A 10,726-nucleotide genomic window follows, 5' to 3' on the forward strand; every position below is an offset into this window, starting at 1 on the left:
GAGACAGAGTCTGCCGGCCGCGCCGCGCGTTCAATCCACTGCCACTCATTATCAGTGAGGCTGGGCTGGGCTCGTGGCGCGTCGCTCAAGGCTCTCCTGTGCGCGGAGCGAAACTAGAAGGTAAGAGGGTGGCAGAGCGATGCACTGAAAGGTTCGATGTCACTTAAAAACAATTTCAAGGCTTATTTACCTTACAAGAATGTCATCATTCGAGTTCGATCGAGTTCGACACCTCGTAAGAAAAAGACCTTACCTTTTCCTGGCGCTAGGGAACCATGCCGGGGGGCTTGGATTCTATCCATACTAATCCTTAACTAGCACCTATAGTTTGCCACATTGCAATTAGTAGGAGCTTTGTTAAAACGCAACCAACTGGCATCGTTTTTCGTTTAAAACCACGTGATGAAAATTTCGCAAACTTCTTTTTTCATAAGTAATAGCAATTTTTTACAGTGTAGTCCGACTCTTGTTTACCATTTCATTCTGACTCGACGGCGAGATGTGCTTCCAGGCCGACGACACCTGCTGCAGCACAGCGCCTCGTCGCTCTGTCTCTCTCGCACCCTCACGGGCCTGCACTGCACGGGCCCGCTCAAGCGACGACGAAGTCACTGTTTCGGAATGAGCCTGCAGCTGCGCTACGCAAGAGGGTCAAGCAGGGGAAACACAGGCAGGCACACTGGCCGCGCGGCGTCTGTCGAGGACTAAAGAGTAAAGCCCCACAGCGGCAGTGAGTGCGTCACCGCGGACAGTCGCCGCCGCGTCTGAGGACCGGGAATTCCCTGCGTGTGGAATAAGGACGTGATTGGCGTCGCGCGGCGAGGCAAGCAAACGGGAGAGTGTATGGTGTGTGTCCGCAGTCGAAAGAAGGCCTGCCAAGCATCTGCTTTTCACGACACAAGGGGCGGATTCAGGGGGGGGGGAACCGCCTGAAAGGTAGGCAAAAAGTTGCACGTTTCCCCTGGGCGGATCCGCAGACGGCCGTCTGGGTCGCCTTGCTGCAAAAGTGCTACTTCTTGCCTTCTGGCCCCTGTTCAGGCATGCACATGAATTGAGGCAGTGTAGAATCGCGTGTAGAATTGCCCGCTGATCACAAAGGATTTTGTTTTATGATACGAGGCATTTCTTCGTAGATTTTAAAAATGCCTTGCAGCCTTGCATTCGTTTTCTTTACGTTGTGTGGGTGTGCGAGCCAGGCGGACGCGGGCACCGCCACCTGCCCAGCAACCCAGCAATCCCTCAGTGATTTCCTCTCTCCCCCCCCTCTCTCTCTCCCCCCCCCTCTCTCTCTCTCTCTCTCTCTCTCTCTAGGAGCCAGCGAGGAAACAATGCTGGTTACCATGGAGACCCCTGCCGAACTGTGGCCCTACCAGGGCCTACTACCCGAGCCGCACGGGGCCTCCACGCACCTCCGCCTGAAAGAAACCACCAAGCCGCACCAGGTGCCGGAGGGCAGGCGACCAACACCACAATGCTGTACTACATATCCGTCTTCCTCTACTACACCCTGTTCTTCCTCTTCTACCCGAGCGACCACCATAATGTGTAAGCAATCCCGGGCTGGAAGAGCCGCCGCTGCTTGAAAAAAATCTGACAACCGTGCGGTTATACCCGTAAATTGTGACTTTAATCGAGCCTCATGCTGTTGTTGTCCTTGTCGCCGGTGCAGGTGCGGCGGTCGCGGCGGCTGAGACACCGTCCGAGGATGCCGCCGAGGGAGTCCGCGGCGCGGCGGGCACGGCGGCGGGCACGGCGGCGGGCACGGCGACGACCGCGCTGAACTTGACGACAGCGACGGGCAGCGGAACCGCAAGGACGGAGCGGGCTTGGCGTCCGCCATGGCGGACGGAGGGTCACGTGGTCGCTGGCGCCGCCCACTTAAAGTATTAAAAGGCAGCCACGAGGGCAACGCGCCGCCGCCGCCATTTCTCATCATTTTCGGCGGTTCAGTTGCCGTCCCGCCGCCGGCGCTCCTCGGCGCGCCGCTTCACGTCGCACCACAGGCGCAGGCTCACGTAGTAGAACAGCTCCACCAGGCTGATGACGCTGAAGCCCGTGAACAGGCCCAGCAGCCCGCCCGTGTTGGCTGCGGACAATGGTGGCTCTCAAAACCGGCACGCTAAACGTTCATGTAGCACGTGGTGATGCATGAAACCCTGTGTCACGTTTTGCATTAAATTGGGCCCAAATTTGCACAAAATTATGCATCTTTACGCATAACATTATTCAAATCCCACGTATGCACGTACAAAACTCTACATAAACATTGTGTGAGAGTGTGTGTGTGTAGGTGTGTGTGTGTGTGTGTGTGTGTGTGTGTGTGTGTGTGTGTGTGTGTCTGTCCCAAAGCTAAATGCCTACGTCAGCGGTTCCCAACCTTTTTCGGTTCGCGACCCCAAATTTGTAGCCTAAAATTTCCGCGATCCCCAGGCAAAATTTCGCGACCCCACGTGACCCCTCCTTTAGCATGCCTTTGATGCAAAGTGCGATAATCCGGCTTAGTTTGGAAGCAGTATTGTCTCAAAGTTGATCAAAACGGTTACAAATGTCTGTGAAAAATCGTGTTTTGGGCCGACTTTAAGCATCTACTGCGTCTGATCCGAGGCGGTATTTCGTCCTCCCTCAACGGGCAATTGGTCTTTGGACCTTCCTTTTGCATGCCTTTGTTACGGAAAGCGATTATCTGCCTTAGTTTGGGAGCAGTACTGCCGCAAAGTCGATCAAAACGGTCACAAATGTCTGAAAAATCGTGTTTTGATCAACTTTGCGGCAATACTGCTCCCAAACTAAGGCAGATATTCGCTTTCCGTAACAAAGGCATGCAAAAGGAAGGTCCAAAGACCTATTGCCCGTTGAGGGAGGACGAAATACCGCCTCGGATCAGACGCAGTAGATGCTTAAAGTCGGCCCAAAACACGATTTTTCACAGACATTTGTGACCGTTCCAAGCGCCCCTCCAGGCGCCTGTTTAGAGAGGTGGGTGGGGGGTTAATTACCCCTATTACCCTCCAACTAGATCCACGGCTGGTCTGGTTGAGTATAAGCTTACTCTAAATATATTACTAGCCAGCAGGGTGCTTCTGTTGGCTCAGCAAACAATAAAATTTGAGGTATGTGAATTCGGAACAAGCATAAAACGAAGAAAAATGTCTGAATAATACGAATCCTTTTTGGATTTTCAGTGTAAGACTCAAAGAAAAAGTATGAGGAAAAAAACTACGCTTTGCTATCAATATTCCCTTTGTAATATCATGGTAATGTGGGAAATTTTTTCGCGGGACTCTTAGAGTGTAGTCCGGCATTGGGGATTTCAAGGTGCCGGCAGACGTGCCGCCTCGTTTTCTTGTTGTCGGTGCCCGCAGGCCCGCAGTACGCACCCAGGAAATCGGTGTGGCCGTACAGCTCGCGGCGCTGGCTGGTCACGAACTGGAGAGTGTCGAAGTAAACGTTCAGTTGGGATCGGCTCAGCCTGCGGACAAAGAAACGCGCCCCGTACAAACCGAAACGTTTAAGTCCGATGCATAACGTAACTTTCAGACGTTTGTAAGCGTGAGACAACCTGTGTCCCAAGTTTCAAACGTAATCGATAATATGTGGTTGTCCCTTCCAAGAAACCCGCACGTGCAGGTGTAGGTATGCCCCAGTTAGTGCGTGCTGGTACACTGCTGATATACCGATTTAAAGAGCAGAGGCAGTAATATTTTTGACGTTCCCGTTCCCACCTGTCCGGTTCCAAACACTGCCCCACGGTGCATCGTCGATCTATCTCGCACCCAATGAGTGGAAAAGAGAGACAACCAATCTGACCGAACATAACACTTCTGTTGGTGGCTTCAGCGGTTTAGCCACTCATCTTGTGGCTTCGGAAGCTGGCCTCTCCTACACTGCTTGCTTGAGAACAGTGGCCTTTAGCGCCTGTGAGATAGGCCACCCTTCCGTCCCGCGGACACCGGCGAGGAGACGGTGGCCTACCTTGCCCTGTCAGGCGCGGGGTAGGCCAGCACGCCGGTGCGTTGCGGGACAGAAGGGCGGCCTACCTCGCAGGCGTTAAAGGATGGACGCTACACGACAGCTGTTGTACCTTCACGGTGAGACCGCGGCCGATATTCAAAAAAAGCTTTGAATGCTTTGTAAGTTGCAATGGGAATAAAGGAGTTGCTTCGGATAACGAAGAATTGCTTCGTATTGAGAAGAAAGTCTTTTGTAATACAGACCCCTAATCACACGCTGAGTGTACCGAGATAAGTACACACTTAAGCACGTCCGGAAATATGCAGCTGAAGGTGTGTGCACTGTGCTGGGAGTGTACTTATCTGAGTTCATTTTGCCGAGTGACCTCATCTGAGTACATTCTGCTGGAAGTTGGCAGTATGCTCATCTGCGTACACTCTGCTCGGACTTGGGTGAATCCACCCTACACTGACTGCGCTCTTTGCTGAGTGACTCAACCCACCCCTGCGGAGTGGAGGGCATGCGGCGCGCGATCCTCTCCATGTTCCAGGGGAAGTCGAAGCTGGTGGCCTCGCCGTGGTAGTGGAGGGTCTTGCAGGAGGGCAGGCAGTGACACTCCTGCGGGATGGGCCCGTCGAAGGGAACCTTCTCCGCTTCGTCCAAAAGTTCCACTGGCGAAGACAGATGCTTAGCTCGCTTGAAAAAACAGTACAATTTTTCACAATGATACCAACACTGATTTACCATAAGTCTTTAAGTTGCACTGGCTGAAGATGCTGCACATCGGCACCCCTGGCGGAACTGCGGACACTTGTAAGAGATTAGTTTTACCCCTCAAACGCAACAGCGTCTTACACTGCGAAATTCACTGAGTACTTATTACACAAGTACACGTCTTGAGCATATCAACAAAAAATAAAAAGAGTACTCAGTACCCGTAAGTTAACCTACAAACACGGTACCCGTAAGGACTTGAGTGTGTAGACAAGTATAACTTTATTGGGGGCATTGGACAAGGACACTCCGGCCGATGAGACGAGCGTGTACTTTGGCAAGTACTTTCGTATGGATAGATACGTCCTTCCTCAAGACGTGTTCTTGCTCGAGTACACTTGTGCCTACGACGCACGGCTCCGTGACGGAGACTCACTAGGTAGTCCGATGGGCGCGCAGCCGCACCTCCTCTGCGTCATGTTGGTGAAGCACTCGTAGATGCAGCTCTCCATGGAGTAGTAGCGGTAGTAGCGCAGCTTGCGCTCCGTGGGGAAGTAGCAGGACCGCCTCTCGGGGCTGTAGTCCTTGAGCCCGTCCGTGGTCGTCATGAGCGCGGGCGAGGCCAGCAAGTACATGGACGTGTTGAGGGGCAGGGCCGAGTAGTGGCGCGTCCAGCTGGGGGCGTGGGCGGGGCTGTGCAGGTACACCTGCGCGAACAAATCGACAATGAGCAACTACTAAAATGCACAATAATTCGCTGGCCGGAAATATTTCTTAAGATCCAAGATCACTGTTGGATTCATCCCAGAAGTGTTTTCTTGACACAAGTCGGCAGCAAGTCTTGTGCGTTTTTGGAACTTCAGTGTTGTGTTTCTAATGGATTGCACTTTAGAGACACCATTTCACGAGTGATTCTCCCGCATCGCTTACACTACCGGTTCCGAACCTGAGGGACGGGACTGGGGTCGCGGAATCTAGGTTCACGTGGAGCCTTACCCTGAAGCCCTGCTCGCAGCCCTTGCAGACGTAGTCCATGTCGGCGTCCGCGGACTGCAGGATCACCCTGAATCCCGTGTCCGCCCCCACGAACTGCTGCCGCCGGGGGTAGTATCTTTTGATGGTGGCGTCCCCGTCATCGTAGCCACCGTCCACGCTCCAGCCGGACGACGGGAATTCGGAGGGGCCTCGCAACGACTCCTGGCTGGACCAGAGTTTTAGCGATAAATCCGAGTTTGCGATGCCCACGGCACGAACTATCAATCGATCAATAACCTGCCCAGGGCCCAATAACTAAGTTTATTGATACAGTTTGCTAAACGCCCGTCCACGCACCTAATGCATACTTGACAATATGTATGCATCTGCGATAGTACATATGCTGTAGGTGTGCACTGAGTACACATTTCGGTTTGTTGCGCATCTTTGACGCGCGCAAAATATTCATTCCGAATCCTCACGTTTCGTTGGTGTAGATTTCATGCGGGCTGAGGCCGTTGAACGTGAAGCAGACGCCCTCCTCCGTGAGCGTGCGCATGAAGTGCTTGGAGCAGTTGAGTTGCCGGTGCTGCCAGTAGCACTCGAGGATCACCTCCTCCATGGTGGGCGCGACCTGAACAGCGACACTCTTAAAATTTGGTGTCCCTTAATGACAAACAAGTGGATGACATTCTCATCACTTTCAAATGATAACAATGTCTTCACAAATTGATGACCATTTAGCTCCTATACTTAAGGCATGTGCATGACGACAATAACATCAACTGGTTTGATAACAATCCTCTCTGTAATTCAACGAACGTGAAGTCGTTGGAGCGTGACACGGCCGTTTAGTCAAGATGTCACATTCGTTTGAGTTTGAACGTGGATCAACGTTCACGAATATAGCATCATTTGAACCGAACAAAGTCTGTTGGCGTGTGGAGTGGCGTACCTCGACCAAGAAGTCGTTCGCCGTCGCGTTGAGGTGGTAGTTCGGCGGCATGGCCTGCGGGATGCAGATGAGGGACAGGGCCTGGTACTTCCAGAACCTGCGCCGAGTGTGATTCAAAAGGACAGCGTGGCGTGGCGCTTGTTACCAAGTTACTCTATCGATAAACGCGTACATTGTATGCACTGCACTGTTAGAAAAAAAGTCCGTAAATTTACGGAGAAAGTTACTCTAATTTTGGGAATGGAGGCTCCGTAAATTTTCCATATTTTTACGGAGATTTTCCATATTTTTACGGAGATTTTCCGTATTTTTACGGAGATGAACCGCATTTTTGCAGAAATAAACGCATTTTAACGGTTTACTTCCCTCCTTCCACCTTCGATTTTAATGCAAACGGTGTCCTTTTAGACAAAAGTGATATTCTCCAAAACTGTTTGAAGATCCACTTGACCACATGCCATTGCGGAAACCCAAAGGCGAGGTCGCTTAAGGGAAGGCGTACTCTTGGAACACCTAATCAGTTGGTCACCCAACCCATCGATAACGTGAATTAGTCTGTTCTTTTTGATAAGTAAGGCTTCTATTTCATTTATATACATAACTTCCATATTTTTACGGAGAAAATCCATAATTCGAAAAAACGGAGATCTCCGTTAAAAAAAATGGACAGTCTCCGTTAAATTTCCGTATTTTTACGGGGTTTTCTGACAGTGTGTGGAACATACTCTCCAAATGTAATGCACAATTTTGTACGAGACATCACAGTGCTCTTTTTTGTGCAGTTAAACTTTTTGTACAAAGTTCGTACGAAAAACGGCACATATTTCCCTACTTTTGTATGAAATCACGTACAAATTTGTACGAAAACATTTAGTGTGTACCTGCAAGCACGCTCTGGCAAGCGTATACATACTACCAGGCTGGCACCTATATGCCATGGACAACTGAACCTGACACAAGCAATCACTAGGGCCAGGGCGGAGAAAAACCGAAAACTGCGGAGCGGGGCAAAATGGCACACCCCTACTTTTAGACTGAACTGTCTCATTCTGATTCCGGGAAACACTCCCAGCTGGTAACCTACACTATCGCAAATAAGTATTAGTAAATAAAAATGAGGGAACCCAGTCAAAAATAAGGGCGTCTGATTTTTCCTCCTCCGCAAGGTCCGAGGCAAGGTCTTCCTTTCTCTGACCTAATGCTTCAGTTAGCGCGTATGCCTCAGTTGGCAGACATGCGCTGGAGAGCGTGCTTGCCGGTAAGCTCCAGCCATGGTGCATTCATTGCACGTTTTTCGACGTTTTTCGATTTTGTCGAGTTGGTGCACTTACTCCTCCTCGGTGGACACGTTGTCCAGCACGTGGTGCTGAGCCAGCGTGTAGTTGAACAGGGCCGGCTTCGTCTTCGTGGAGGGGCAGATGGTGACGGCGGGGAAGGGCACGGACCATACCGGCGTCGGCTGGTCGGCGAACGTCACGATGACGGGGCAGGTCTCCCACTTCGTCCACACCTTGGGGGTGGACCGGCGGCAAAGCAGTGTCAACCCACGGGGAGGGGGGGGGGGTAACACGATAAAAACGGTACCTGGGTTTCCCAGAAACCCCTGGAAATCGCCCATGTCTTTACCATAGGCTTCCTGGGGAAAACCAAGTACCGCGGTACTCACCTTGCTGATGAGATACAAGGACACCGTAAAGCAGAGGAAGACGCCAAACACCCAAAAGGTCCTTTGGTGAAATTGAAATTCCGATTAGTTTGCGTTTCACATAGGTGCAAATCTGAACACTCTAAATATCTTGCACAGTGAAATTTGAGCTACGTTTCAATTAATTCGGAGAAAGCATAAGTTGATACGAAGCAAAAGTTCTCCATCAAACGATTTTTTTTTGGTTGTCATTGGAAGATACAAAGAAAAACCCTTGGTAATCAAAGAAAAAGTTTTCTGAAAATTAAAGAGTGAACATGATTGACTCTTATTGATAGTCTACTTAAGGGTTGGTGTAAATCATCATTATTTGTTTCACAGGTCTGTAAGAAAGAGTTAACATGGTAGGTACACTTTAAAGCACCTGTGTTGTTATATCGGGCGGGATGGCCTTTCAAATTAGAGGAACGTGATGAGGTGGACACTTTTAGTATACAGCATGCTCGTCCATTACGATAATAAGCGTCAACTTGCCTCATTATAGGAGTCAACCATGTAGTGCACTCTTCAGTTTGCAGAGTACGTTAGGACTATGGCAAATCTCTTCGTAAGTCATTTCCACTCCAATTCCAAACGCCATGGACATAGCACGTGTGGTGCAGCATTGAGACATCGCACCACACGTGCAATGCGTCCCGAAAATGCCCGATGATAATGTATGGTAAGGCATTTGCACTTCATGTGAAAATGCAAAATTAAGCTTTGCACCAATTGGTGCAGGAAACGTCTTAAAACGCATTGCACCAACTGACGCTATACTGGCGTTTGGCTTCTCAGTGCAGTTGTCGGCGCGCACCGTTCCTGGACGCTGCGGCCCTTCTCGAAGAAATAGCGGAAGCCGTGCACCGCAGTGTTGTTGCAGTAGTCCCTGCAGATGGTGCGGCAAGTGAGCTTGGCCTCCCGCCTGCACTTCTCGGCCTGGATGGAGTGCGGCCCGCCGAACAGCGAGTGCGAGGACGTCTTGGACAGGCTGGACAGGCCCTGTTCCTGAGCGAAACCAACATGAACACGAACCATTGGAGGAGAGACGCGTTAATCTGGAACATCTCCCGTGATATCGAATGAATGCTGCTGCTGCATCAATTTCGAGTTAAGGGGAACCCCATGCAAAACGATAAAGCTGTTCTATCTGACAGGTCTGTGCTCGTCGTTTGCATGAGATTTCACACAAGACGAAATTGACGTCGCATTTCCCGTTATACTTCTTGTGTCGTCGAAAATTGGTCAGATGCCTCACTCTTTGAATGTCAGTGATACCATTACACTCCAAATTTGGCATGTTCTGCTCCACTGGTTGGCATTGACCTCCAGTTTCTGGGCACTTTTATCGACCTGAAACTGGCCACCTGGGATGCTCGTATGCACGCTCTGTCATGGGTGAGGGCCAGTTGCGGGATGATTTACAGGCCCCTAGGGTGCCCAGAAACCGGGCACCATTTTGCGCCCTAAAAGTGGAGCGAATGTGACGGCACAGTCGTTAGGATGTGAATTTTTTGGCATGGGCGTTTGAATATGGTGTCACGTTCGTTTGATTGTTGATCCACGTTTAAACGAATGCAACATCCTGATTCACTGAAAATAGAAAGTTGATATTTTTAATCCTGTAAGGGGTGATACTGAAATGTATTGCCGAATAAGGGTGACCAAAAAATGGTGATACTTTTTTGTATCGCTCTTGAAGGTTTATACATTCCCGCGCTAAACAAGTGCCAGTTTCGCTGATGTCTAACCTTTTTTTCGCTCATACATTTGTGTATGACCTATTTTCGGTCATACTTGTTCACGTTCCGACGAATATGATGCCATATTCGTTGAATTACAGTGAGATGCCAAATTTGGATGCCAAATTTGGAGTGCGTTTCAACAAATCTAATTTTTCGGCACCCTCCCCGGAGCAGGACTCACCCGGTCCTTCCGCAGGTGCGGCGTGGCGGCGCCGTGGTGGTTCATGGCGGCGCAGGGCGTCGTCGGCGCGGTCGTCGGCGCGGTCGTCGGCGCGGTGGCCGAGGCTGGCGACAGGCGGGGCGACGCGACGGCCTCCTTGGCCTTGGGTGCCGATGGTCCGGCCCGGCGCACCCCTCGCTGCGTCGCCGAGTGACCCAGCGCCGCCCAGCGCAGCGCGGCGTGTCGGTGAGTCTGGCGGGGGAGGGCCGGCGCGTCCGAAACCGCCGAGTACCGCCGGGCGCCGCCACCAGGGCGCGCGGCAGGGTGTGTCGGGGCGGCCGTCGTCTCTTTAATGAGGCACACATTGGCGCCCCGGCGCGACGCCCCGGCGCCCCGCTTGGCCCGGCACGACGTAGCGTGACAGCAGACTGATTCCGAGAACCGCCTCTGTCCCTTCCGCACTCATGGGGCGTCCCCTGTAGGTGCGAGAGCGACAGAGCGACGAAAACGACCCTCGGACCCAGCCTGCTGGGAGGTCATTA

General features: G+C 51.5%; 1 protein-coding gene across 2 annotated transcripts; it reads right to left on the bottom strand.

Moving 5' to 3' along the window:
* Positions 1-1,826: 1,826 nt before the first annotated feature.
* Positions 1,827-9,345, bottom strand: LOC117654097 (pickpocket protein 28-like). 2 transcript variants are annotated; one of them, XM_034400279.1, is made up of 11 exons: positions 9,097-9,345; positions 8,262-8,322; positions 7,927-8,105; positions 6,596-6,692; positions 6,123-6,274; positions 5,662-5,866; positions 5,102-5,372; positions 4,696-4,752; positions 4,454-4,622; positions 3,378-3,469; positions 1,827-2,086 (listed from the first exon to the last, which is right to left on the bottom strand). In XM_034400279.1, the coding sequence occupies exons 1-11, from the start codon at positions 9,315-9,317 to the stop codon at positions 1,947-1,949; spliced, it is 1,644 nt and encodes a 547-aa protein (XP_034256170.1). In that variant the 5' UTR covers positions 9,318-9,345; the 3' UTR covers positions 1,827-1,946. The 2 variants fall into 2 exon arrangements, with proteins under 2 accessions (XP_034256170.1, XP_034256169.1); XM_034400278.1 differs by having other exon boundaries at positions 4,696-4,761.
* Positions 9,346-10,726: the final 1,381 nt, after the last annotated feature.

Source organism: Thrips palmi, unplaced genomic scaffold (assembly GCF_012932325.1).
Source record: "Thrips palmi isolate BJ-2018 unplaced genomic scaffold, TpBJ-2018v1 HiC_scaffold_10, whole genome shotgun sequence".
Classification (NCBI taxonomy): Eukaryota; Metazoa; Arthropoda; class Insecta; order Thysanoptera; family Thripidae; genus Thrips; species Thrips palmi.